The sequence below is a fragment of the Balaenoptera musculus genome, chromosome 15, assembly GCF_009873245.2.
Source record: "Balaenoptera musculus isolate JJ_BM4_2016_0621 chromosome 15, mBalMus1.pri.v3, whole genome shotgun sequence".
NCBI classification, from domain to species: domain Eukaryota; kingdom Metazoa; phylum Chordata; class Mammalia; order Artiodactyla; family Balaenopteridae; genus Balaenoptera; species Balaenoptera musculus.
This window is the reverse complement of record NC_045799.1, coordinates 79,732,387-79,744,743: the sequence shown is the minus strand read 5'-3', so window position 1 is coordinate 79,744,743 and position 12,357 is coordinate 79,732,387. Positions and strand designations below refer to the sequence as shown.

The 12,357-nt window shown below is 50.2% G+C and overlaps 1 protein-coding gene across 4 annotated transcripts in view; it reads right to left on the bottom strand.

Annotated features, from left to right (window-relative positions):
- DTX2 (deltex E3 ubiquitin ligase 2) overlaps positions 1-3,211 on the bottom strand; it is a 33,917-nt gene extending 30,706 nt beyond the window's left edge. Inside the window, exons 1-3 of one of the 4 annotated variants that reach the window (XM_036826592.1) lie at positions 3,059-3,172; positions 1,696-1,860; positions 1,004-1,553 (exon numbers count right to left, since the gene is read on the bottom strand). In XM_036826592.1, the coding sequence (XP_036682487.1) occupies positions 1,004-1,028 (25 nt within the window). In that variant the 5' untranslated portion in view covers positions 1,029-1,553; positions 1,696-1,860; positions 3,059-3,172. Of the gene's footprint in view, positions 1-1,003; positions 1,554-1,695; positions 1,861-3,058 lie in introns of those variants that run through there. The other 3 variants (XM_036826595.1, XM_036826593.1, XM_036826596.1) reach the window with 3 other exon arrangements.
- Between the last annotated feature and the right edge of the window lie 9,146 nt (positions 3,212-12,357).

The window sequence follows — 12,357 nt, the reverse complement described above, 5'->3', positions numbered from 1 at the left end:
AACGCCCCTCTCCTCCTGGATTCCCTGGCTCTGCGCTGGCCCTCCTCCGCCTTCTCCCCCACAGCCCAGCGGCTGCCCTGGCTTGCCCTCTCCTCGCCTCCTCAGACCCCACTGCTAGCATCTGGTTGGCACCTTTCTGCCTCTCACCTTGACAAGCACTCTCTGCCAACTGGCTTCTCCAACTCCTGTCTCTCCTCGTCCACCCCAGAGACAGGTGTGAGGTTGAGCTTCCCGATACAGTTCTGACCCTCTCTCTTCCGCACCTCCCCTAGGGCTCTAGAAATAATGTTCACGTTCCCTGGGCTGACGCTGAACACCCATCACAGTCTGGTCCCTTCCTATCAACAGTAGCTGCCAGCGCATCTCTCTTCAATACCCTCCTCCATCTACACCTTCCCCTCCCCGATCCCTCCTAAAGAGCGTAAGTGATGAACTGCTACCCCATATACCGCCAGTTTCCCCAACTCTGTGCCTCGACTTTACCCGGAATCCCATCCACTTGGCCACCCATCCTCAGCTGACCCACACTTTCAAGGCCCCATTTAAACACCTCCAGGATGCTGGGATGTGCCCACTTGAAAGAAAAATCCCCTCTTACCAACTTCCACGGCATTCTGTCTGTCCTCTACAGTTCTCTCTCTTCCACAAGACCAGGAGCAGCCAGAGGGCAAACTCCCCCGTCTACCTCCCCCTACCAGAAGCTGGCAGTGGTGTACGGAAACAGTCACAAAGAGAATAATCTTATCCATTCCACGCTTTCTAGCCAGGGTGCTCATTTAAAATGCCCATCCTCGGACTTCCCTGGTGGTCCAGTGGTTAAGACTCCGAGCTTCCAATGCAGGGGGCTCAGGTTCGATCCCTGTTCGGGGAACTAAGATCCCACATGCCGCGCGGCACGGCAAAAAAAAAAAAAAAAAGCCCTTCCTGGAATTCTACTAAAATCCTTCTGTTCCCCTGAGCCCTGGCATGACCCACAAAGGCCCCCGCTCAGCCCCCTGCCTACCTTTCCAGGCTTCTCGGCCCCGCATCCGCACGCTGTCGCTTCAGCCACATTGAGCTGCTTACGGTGACCCAGACATGCCAGGTTTCTTCACGACTTTGCGTATACTGACTCCTCTGCCAGGCTCTGCCCCCTACTTCCTGGGTCCTACTCCTTCTTCACAACCTTAGCTATCATCTTCTGGAGGCTTCTGGACCTTCCCTCCTGGGCAAGGGTGGGGTGGGCTCCGCCCTGTGATTATCCACTCCTCAACATGTATCACACTGACAACACCTTGTCACTGTCTATGGTTTATCTTTTCTACCAAACAATGAGCTCCTGGAAGACAGAGCTTTTGTGCCTGGTCACCGTACCCCCAGCACTGAGCATGGGGCTTGACAAAAAGGAGGCATCCAGTAAAGGTTCAAGTAACAAAAGAAACTAAAATTTCCAGTTCAAATGCAGAAACCGTGACTCGTGTCCTTCATCCCATAAAGCACGTCTGAAGGCGGAAAGCATCTTCTAAGACTGGTTAAACAGGAGAAGCTGCTGGCAGGAAGCCACTTGAATTTATCTGAGACAGTTGGCAATCAACAATCAACTCCCAGGGCTCACTTTCATCCTGGGGACCTCAAATTCCACCCTCCCCAGTGCCCAGTTTCTCTACTGAAAACCAGATTGGGAAGGCAGCAATGTAAAGTCCCCATGGCTCTCACCTTTTCTCTCTGGAGAGCTGGCACAAACTGTGCCTTCTTGATGGAGAGACCAGATCCTTAGGAGGAATGACTTGTTTGAGTTCCCATCTTGTTATAAAATGCCAACAACAAAAACCGGGCAAATCTGAAAGGCTTGCTGACTCAGCAACACAAATTCCAAGGCACCTTTGCCAACAAGGAAGAAGATGATCAGGTTTTAAATTGAGAAACAGCAGTTAGTGAAAACGAATGCACAGATGTCCGGTCTGTGTGCTGTGGCTGGGGACTGGAAACCACCAGATTCATTTTCCAACAGCCTGGGCAGAGCAGAATGTACAGTAGTCTCCCTCTGCCCACTCAATAACCAAGGGGATGGCTAAAAACAACAACAACAACAAAAAAAAAACCACAAACAAACACACCCTAAGCCCTTCCACAGAAAGGCCTGAAAGGACTTCGTAAGCCAGTCTGCAGTGTAGGTATCCAGGAAATCAACACACCAGAGAGGGAAAAAAGTTTGGCCAAGGTCACATGGCAAATGAACAAGAAGCCTAGCTATAGTCATACTGATGGTTTAAGCAAAGCCTGATTTTGGCTACCAGAAAGACCACCTTCTACAACTCTAGAGGAGCTAGGATAGCATGCAGAAATATTTTGAGTTTCTTAAGGGTCCAAGCGTCTCTGCACGAACTATTTCCACTGCTACTGGCACTTAGGGAAGAGGAACCAGTGTGGGGGACAGCAGCTGGCTGAGAAAGGATAGTTTCAGGGGGAAAAAAAAAAAGCCTCCTAAATCCTCTTCACAGCATATACATTATGCCCTCCTCACGAAAATGACCCAGGGTCCCAGGAAATAGGCACTTCCTGGAAGGGAGACCCTACATGAGGCGAGTTAGGAGTTAGACTAAGGAGGCAAACTCCCCTAAGTACAGCCCCTGGCTCCAGTGAGCCGTCCACCGGGAGGCAGACCCCAGCAGAACCCAAGCGCTAACTAGGGCAGCCGGTGGCATCATCACCACCGTCTCCTCCAAGTCCTGTGGGAAAGGGTACACTCCCACAGACGGACCAAACTCTGTGTCTGCGCCCCTCCCCCTGCTAGCCCTTCGGCTTCCACCCCGGCGTTCACCCTCCCACCAGGTCCGGTCCTAAGCTCCCAGCGTCTCCCAATTCCCCCAACTCCCTCCTCCGGGACATCTACCCGAAGGCCGATCCCCACAATCCCCCCCCCCCCCCGCCCCGTCACCCCGTGGCTCTTCTCCGGCCCGGCCCAACCTTCCCTCGCGCCCACGCCCGCCCCCTTCCGGTCCCAGATCGGCTTGGTCTCCCCCGCGTCCCCGGGACCCCAGCCCTGGCGACGAGCAGGTGGCCTGTCCGCCCCTCTCACCGAGGCTGAGGAGGGCGAGGGGGCAGGCGGAGGACACCGCCGGGCTCAGGCTGCAGCCCCCGCTGGGCCTGGGCACGGCTCCGGCTCTGCCTCCCAGTCTAACGAAGAGGCAGCCAGAGTGAAACAGCGTCGCTTCCTTGCGTCCCAGTGCGCATGCCCAGGACGTTGGGCCTTCTGGGAAACGTAGTTCCAGCGGAACAGCGGGGGGCGGGGCCGAACTCGACGTGCACCTGTTTAGGGGTATGTATTCCCGAGAGAGCTTCGTGTCTAGTTGGGGAGACAGACACTTAAACACACAACTACAGGACTCCCCTGATGGCGCAGTGGTTAAGAATCCGCCTGACAATGCAGGGGACACGGGTACGAGCCCTGGTGCAGGAAGATCCCACATGCCACGGAGCAACTAAGCCGTCGCTACAACTACTAAGCCTGTGATCCAGAGGCCGGGAGCCACAGCTACTGAGCCTGCGTGCCACAACTACTGAAGCCCGCACGCCTAGAGCCCATGCTCCACAGCAAGAGAAGCCACCGCAATGAGAAGCCCGCGCACCACAATGAAGAGTAGCCCCCGCTCGCCGCAACTAGAGAAAGCCCGCGCACAGCAACGAAGACCCAACGCAGCCATAGATAGATAGATAGATAGATAGATAATAAAAAATTAAATTAAAAAACCACACACCTACAATCTAGTAGGATAAATGTGATAAAGGAGTGAGAGCATAGAAGGGGGTGCCTAATGCGGTGGGAGGGAGGTCAGGAAGACATCGCAAAGGAGGTGATATCTGAATTGGATTTTGAAGCCTGTATAGGGGTTTGCCAGGTGGAATACAGGGAATCCCTTGCAAAGGATGAGAGATGTGAAAGTGCCTGACGTATTCAGGAAGCAGGGAAATGTTCTGTGTGGCCAAGGCAGAGGGTACATGGACGGCGTGAGGACAGAGAAAATGGATTAAGGTGTGGCAGGATATGGGGAAATGTCTGGGTAAGATTATGATGGACTCTATATGTCATGCAAGAAATTTAGGCCCCTGGAGTCAATTGAAGATTAAGCAGGGGAATGAGAGTAGGCATTGCATTTTAGAAGGATACCCTTGTGGCGGGTGGAGGATAGAGAAAGGAGTGGGGAGACCAGTCTGGAGACTGTTGTCCAGGTCGAAGGTGATGAGGCCTAAACCAGACTGGTGACTAATCTTTTGGGATCATAGACCTCCTGTAGAAAGCTAAAGAAAGCTATTCCCAGAAAAATGCTCAGATGTGTTCACACATGTGTATACACGCACATTTTGCATACAGTTCCAGGGGATTCAGAGTCCTCTGAATCTTGGACTCTAGTTGAATATCCTTACATAAATCTAATGTCACTCATACTTTAACAGGGATTTGAGGAAGATTCAGATTGCTGGAGATGGGGAAAGAGCCCTCCCCCAACATTCAGTTCAAACACTTTATTTTATAGAGGAGGAGAGAGGGGGAGTAACCCATCAAAAGCTAGTGAAGGAAGAGAAGGAACAACTGCAGCAGGCCCAGTTTCTTGTACCCTAGGCTGGGACCCCTTACCACCCGGAGCTGACTTAGAGGACATAGGCTTTGAGTCTGGGGAGGCATCAAAGTCAGGTTCTTCTAATTATGCCCAGAGCCAGCTCTCCATTGAGAAACGAAGGGTAGCGTTTTACCTGTGATTTATACTAGATGCCCGCCGTGGCTACAGATTAGGATGGGACCACTTCCCTTCCCCTCTCAGAGCCTCAGTTTTCTCAGCCATAATCATTAACAACATGTCTAAATCACCTAGTAGGTGCTTCCCTCATTACTCCCATTTTAAAGATGAGGACACTGAGGACTTCCCTGGAAGTCCAGTAGTTAAGACTCCACGCTTTCACTGCAGGGGGCCTGGGTTCGATCCCTGGTCCGGGAACTAAGATCCCACATGCCATGCAGCACAGCCAAAAAAATAAATAAATAACATAAAAATAAAAAGATGAGGACACTGAGGCACAGAACTTAAGCAATGTGTCCAAGGTCACATAGTTGACAGCTGAGAGCTGGTCTTTTTTTTTTTAAATAAATTTATTTATTTATTTATTTATTTTTGGCTGCGTTGGGTCTTCGTTACTGCGCCCGGGCTTTCTCTAGTTGCGGCGAGCGGGGGCTACTCTTCATTGCAGTGCGCAGGCTTCTCATTGTGGTGGCTTCTCTTGTTGCAGAGCACAGGCTCTAGGCGCGCAGGCTTCAGTAGTTGTGGGACGAGGGCTCAGTAGTTGTGGCTCATGGACTCTAGAGCGCAGGCTCAGTAGTTGTGGCGCACGGGCTTAGTTGCTCTGCAGCATGTGGGATCTTCCTGGACCAGAGCTTGAACCCGTGTCCCCTACATTGGCAGGCGGATTCTTAACCACTGAACCACCAGGGAAGCCATGAGAGCTGGTCTTTAAATCGAGGTAGTGTTTGACTCCAGACTTGAGCACCCCCATATGGCTGGCCTCACTGCAGGAAAGGTGGGGATGCAGATGAAATGGTCTGAAGCGTTAGGAAAGCCTTTCAACACCCAAAAGATATTTTCTTAAGTGTTTCCTTTTTCCTCAGTGAAACACTGGAGTGTTTGTCCAAAACCCCACTGCACACACACGTAGACACCCAAACGGATAGAACAATGGTGAGAGGCTGGCTGGGAAGGTTTTGGAACCTAGGCTCTAGAGAGGGGAGGACCTCTAAACCCAGACTGTTGGAGCTCTGGGGAAGTCTCAGGGGCTCAAGGTTGAGAACCAGTGTGGGAGACCAGGGGGAAGGCTGAGGCGGAGAAGTTCCACAGGGGCAGGAAGTAGGACACGGTCTGGAAGACTGGGTGCATGGGAGTGTCCTCCCATGAGGTAGAGCATGCTAGAAAAGTGGGGAGGTCAGTCAGTCAACCTCACGCATTGAGTGTGAGGTAGGGGGCGGGGTCGAACAGCCAGGTATGAGGCTCTGGAGAGATCTGGGCTAGAGATGGGGATTTTGGAGTCACAGGCGATGAAATTGAGATCACCTGGGAAGACCACAGAAGAGGCGCAAAGGTCAGTCCAGGGCTGAGGAATGCTGACTTTTGAAGGACAGATGAGAAGCAGAAGTATCTGGGGAACAGGCTGGACCGGGGGACACCAGGTGAGCATGATGGCAGAGAACCAAGGGGAGGGTTCCACGAAGGAGGAGCTCAGTGGTGACAGACACTCTGAGAGGCCCAACCAGCTGGTCCCCTGGTGGGGAGCCCATCCCAGGACCCAGGGTTCCTCCCTCCCAGTCTTGGGCTCCCTCATTTTTCAGTCAACCGGCTGACGTCCAGAAAGTTCCCAAACTTCTGACTTAGGGACAGGAAGGCCATTGGTGACCGCACAGTGGCTTCCATTGAGAGGCAGGAGCTGAGGTCATGGAGGTTAGGAATGCAGTCTGGAAGCATAGGCAGCTGTTCCAAGAGCAATCTTTGTGTTCCACACATGGGAGGAGGAGATTGAAGGGGGTGGCAGAGGATAAATCCACACGTGTGGAATGATGCCACTTACGTTAAGGATGCCCGTGGCCATGTGCCCTTGGGAAGACGCTAGCCAACACGGTGACACCCAAAGGGCGGGAGTAACAGGTGATAGTCACTTTCTTTGTACTTTTCCTGTAGCATTTCACTGTGTCCCAATGAATAGTTTCCATTTTTATAACCTGAAAAGAAAGACTATTTTTATTTGGGGAAAAGTAAAGAGTTCTGGTCGTGAAAAGAAGCTAAATAGGACAACAGCAAGAGGGAGAACGGGGGACAGGGACTTTGAAGTTTTAGGCAGGAGAGAGTGAGTGTGCTGTGTTCTGAGGCTGCAGCAGGATGTCCCTCAGGAAGCTGGAAATGAGGGAAACTGGATTGGCCACTTGCAAACTGAACTTTAAGCCAATACACATAGCAGAACGGGACTGGTTAAATAACCCTGGAACGCTAGGTAGAAAGAATGAGGAAGACTCACAGGTGCTGATGCAACTGGTAGCCAAGATCTATTGTTAAGTAAAAAAGGAACTTCCAGAGCAGAGGGTTAGAGTAGAATGGGCACTTTTGTGTGTGTGTGTGTGTGCATTTTAATTTTTATTGGACTATAGTTGATTTACAATGTTGTGTTAGTTTCAGGTGTACAGCAAAGTGAATCAGTTATATATATACATATATCCACTTTTTTTAGATTCTTTTCCCATGTAGATCATTACCGAGTATTGAGTAGAGTTCCCTGTGCTATACAGTAGGTCCTTATTAGTCATCTATTTTATATATGGTAGTGTATATATCCCACTCTCCCAATCCCAATCTCCCAGTTTATCCCTCCCCCCACTTCCCCCTTGGTAACCAGAAGTTTGTTTTCTACATCTGTGACTCTGTGTTTTGTAAATAAGTCCATTTGTACCATTTTTAGATTCCACATATGAGATATCATATGATATTTGTCTTTCTCTGTCTGACTTACTTCACTCAGTATGACAATCTCTAGGTCCATCCATGTTGCTGCAAATGGCATTATTTCATTCTTTTTTATGGCTTAGTAATATTCCATTGTGTATATGTACCACATCTTCTTTATCCATTCCTCAGTCAATGGACATTTAGGTTGCGTCCATGTCCTGGCTATTGTAAATAGTGCTACAGTGAACACTGGGGTACATGTGTGTGTTTTAAATGCACACACAGGCTTGGAGGCATAGACATTTTCTGAGAGGAAACCTAAGATGCTCCAAGAAGGTAAGGGATGAGCTGAGGATTTTTATTTTATTTAGTATGCATTCATGCTAATTTTTTCTATCACAAAAATATGAGAATGCCCCCCAACACATACACACAGTAGAGTAGGTTAGGTATGCCTGTGGGAGCTGAAACATCCCAGGCGGAGGCTCTGTCCTAAATCGTCTGCCCAGAAGGGAAAACTTTTTTTTTTTTTAAATTTTTCTTGTGCTGATAACTTTTTTTTTTTTTAATATTTATTTATTTGGTTGCACTGGGTCTTAGTTGCAGCAGGCAGGTTCCTTAGTTGTGGAATGTGAACTCTTAGTTGCGGCATGTGAACTCTTAGTTGCGGCATGCATGTGGGATCTAGTTCCCTGACCAGGGATTGAACCCGGGCCCCCTGTATTGGGAGCACAGACTCCTAGCCACTGTGCCACCAGGAAAGTCCCAGGAAGACTTTTTTTTTTTTTAAGGTCTCACAGGCTAGCATTTGTGCCACCCACGGGCCTTGAGGGCTCCCAAGCAACTGAGAATGAATGATGTGGCCCAGGAAAGAAGTGACCATAGAAGGCGGAGTGGTGGTGGCCAAAGGAACTTAGATTAAAAAATAAAGTTCTTCAATTCCACTCCAGGTGTCGGGTTTACTGCTTCCAAAGGTTCCAATCTTGGAACCAGCCCCTGGCTCACGCCGGAGCAAGAAAAGATCAACGTAAACCTGGGAAAAGGCGAGACACTGGAGCCCAGCGACACCACTGAGGGGCTCGAGCACTTTCTGATGTTTTGCTCGGAAAGGCAGAATTTTGCCGCTTGGTTTCTCAGCTAATGGGCCTCTGTCTGACACTCTGCAGGGCTTGTCTGATTAGAAGCCACAGCTGCCTTGCTCATTATTTCTGATTAATTGACAGCACCTGGCATCTCTGGGCGATGGCCTCGCTCAGGACCCAGGTGTGACCTACACAGCCGATAAAAGCGCAGTGGTTTTGCAGCCCTGAGGAGGGAAGCAGTCTCACCTGAAAGCACCATCGTATGTAATTCCCAGTCCCTGGGAGCACAATTTGATGAACTGGTTTGTCCTTCTTGCTAGTTCCCTTGCTGCCGGTCTGAAATAACTGATGTAAACGCACAGTTAATTCATTGGAGAAGTTTGTTTTAAATCTAAGCAATCCCACTTGACCTCTAGCCTCCACCCCACAGTTATTGTTCTTATTGTAAATTAATGCTCTGGCACTCTGGTGTTAAAAAAAAAAAGGACAACAAGCCTGAGGCGGGAGATAGATGGACCCCAAGCGGAACAGTTTCTCCCCTGTGGACAGAAACTCCATAAAGCAGGATGATGGAGGAGGCTGGGCCCTGCCCAGATAAGAGATAATAGACCACATATTCCTTATTCTTGAAGTCAAGGAGACCTCCCTGACTACACATGCACAGAAAGGCTCCTTGGAGGTCAAAAAGGGAGGGGGCGCCACCTCATAGTAAGTGACGTCAACTACCCATAGGCCTCTTCGCTGGAATCCATCTTGGCTAAGAGATACGCACGCACACAGGGGAGGACCCTGAGATATACCAAATATGGACTCAGAACCAGGTAAAGCAACATGATTGGTCAAAGGAAACCCGGAAAAAGTGCCCCATAAGAGTGATTCAAACTGCCACGAGTGTGTGACTCTCTCTCTGAGCCCACCCGTGTGTCTATCCACGTGTATGTTTTTTTCTCCTAATAAACACTTTACTTGCTTCACTACTTTCCGTCTCTATGTGGAAATTCATTTCTACGCAGCTGACGGGCCAGGGCCTTGTCACTGACTACTGGTCTAGGGGCTAGGATTTGGTGCTCTCACTGCCGTGACCCGACCTCAATCACTGGCCAGGAACTGAAACCCTGCTTCAAGCCGCTACAAGGCCGAGGCCACCGGAGATCAGGCCCAAAATGGAGTCAGTTGTGCTAAGCCGCATGTCAGCAAACCAAGACTTATTACCTAATTGCAGTTTCAGCCTCTCCCAGGAAAGTAACCTTTAACCAGTCAATCTGGAATTACCTGGCCAGCACTAGTGAAGGAATTCGCACCATAGACCCTTTCTGTCCCCCATAGGAAGGTGACTTTGCCTGAAACAATAATCCATTCTTTGCTAGAAACTTCCTTTTCCCACCCCCTTCTGCCTATAAAAGCCTTTCACTTTGTACAGCTCTTTGGAGCTCCTTTCTGTTTGCTAGATGGAATGCTGCCGAACTCATGAATCGTGGAATGAAGCCAATACGATCTTTAAATTTACTCAGTTGAACTTTATTTTTAACACTCATTTGGAATCTTGAGTTGCTCAAGAGAAGGGATCAGTTGTGGTGTGTGGACAAGCAAGGTGTCCTAACCTGAAGGCTGAGGGCAGGTGGTCCCTTGGGAGACACAGTGTTATCTTTCTGGTGATATCCAACCTCCCCCTGGAAACTTCCATTAGCCCCTAGGAGCTGCTCAGAATCCATTGATAAAAATACCTGATAGGGCTTCCCTGGTGGCGCAGTGGTTGAGAATCTGCCTGCCAATGCAGGGGACGCGGGTTCGAGCCCTGGTCTGGGAAGATCCCACATGCCGTGGAGCAACTCGGCCCGTGAGCCACAATTGCTGAGCCTGCGCGTCTGGAGCCTGTGCTCGGCAACGAGAGGCCGTGATGGTGAGAGGCCCGCGCACCGCGATGAAGAGTGGCCCCCGCTTGCCACAACTAGAGAAAGCCCTCGCACAGAAACGAAGACCCAACACAGCCATACATACATAAGAAGAATGTAAGCAGACAAGAATAGCATTAAAAAAAAAAAAAATACCTGATAAGTCTCACACCTGTCAGGAAAAACTGTAAAAGACCTTGAAATGGGCAAAAAGTTAATATGGAAGGGTGTTAGAGAACACCTAGGTATCTGATTCTATAAGAGTCTGTGCCTTTCCTAGTCTTTGACTAAGGTATTTTACAAAACCAATAGTAATGCAAATAACTCTTACCCATAGAGATGCAATTGATTTCTGTCTTTGAAAGCCAGTTTTGCCTCTATCAGCAAATTCATGTCTGCATTCCTGATCGCCTTTGTAAATCTGTTTTTTGGATTCTCCTTTGAACCAGTTTTTTCCATCTTGCAGTTTCCCTCAATGAATGAGTTCAAACAAGATCTCTGACACATTTTAATTTTATATTTGTAGGATGATTTTTTTTTTCATTGTTCTTTAACATAGCTCATATCTCCCTTTTTACCCCTGGCTATCAGGAAGGCAAAATTTTAAGATTAAGTTGTCTTATTTTTTAAACTTTTTACCGTGGGGGCACACCCATAGGCTGGAGCTGCAACCTGGTCCAGGTGGGTCGAGTGTGGGGTTTCCCAAGAGAGCGAACAGGTGCACTTGGAGCCCACAGGATGTGCTATGTGACTCTGGGTGCAGTTTTAAACACTCAAAGTGTTGATTCACCGAGAGTTTCCCAGGATATAATAGGGACTTTCCCCAAATGCCCGGCAAAGAGGCGGCCTGAGCAATGGGCCTGCCATCTTCCTCCCTTTCCCACGGAAGCTCCACCTTGAGGCGGGAAGGCAGGGTCCTCTGACATTACTGCTGGAGGTGGCCTCTGCACCCAAGCTGAGGGCACCTACCTCCCGGAACTAGCTGGGGCTGACACTTGAGGTTACGTCCTCGGCACACTTCCTCCCCACACCAGACGCAGCCACTTCCTCTGAGGACAGCAGAAGTTGAATGAGAAATGAGTTCCCAAGATGTTGCAACACCCAGGACCATGAGGGCAAGTAACAGGTGGGAGGTCGCAGCGAGGACCGTCTCCCAGGGGGTCCTGGGAGTAGCCTTTGCTTGGAGACCAGCTCTGAACACACGCTGCATTCCAAGTGTCACATGAATCCTCACCATAATCCTGAAGTCGAGAACTCCCCCATCTGGAACAGGATGATTCTTAGCAGGAGGAAGCGGGCTCAGGCAGGGGTGGAGCTGGGTGGGATGTGAGACAGGCCATCTGGCCCAGGGCTCCTGCTGCGTGACCCAGGATTCCACCAAGTGCTCTGTTACTCAGTCTTCAGACAGTCCCATCTTACAGATGAAGTGACCTGCCAGCCTGGCCGTGGCAGGGAGCCAGGCTGGCTTTCTGTCAGCCTCCAGGTTTTACTCTGCTGCTCGGTCGATCTCCCTGACAGGGACGGCCCATCCATGGCACTCAGCCCTTCAGTGGCTCTTTTTCCTGTTATCAGCCCTACGTGGCCAGCCTCTCCACTCTCCCCCTTACAGGTTCTCACCATCCTCTCCTCCCTCCACACCCACCTCCCCCATTTTGCCCAGCTAGGACCTGCTCGTTCTTTGAGGATTTGCTCCAGGATCACCACCTCCAGGAAGCCCACCCCTCTACCCCCGAGTCTTTTACTCCTGTACAGCACACCTGATGGGGGCGGGGGACAGGATTCCTTCTTGATGGAACTCTCCTGGCCCAGAGTACTTCACACACCTGAATCAGTTGGGGATTTTGTTGAGATGCAGATTCTTAGGTCTGGGATGGGGCCCCAAACTCTGCCTTTCCCACAAATCCCCAGGTGATGCCCAACGGTGTT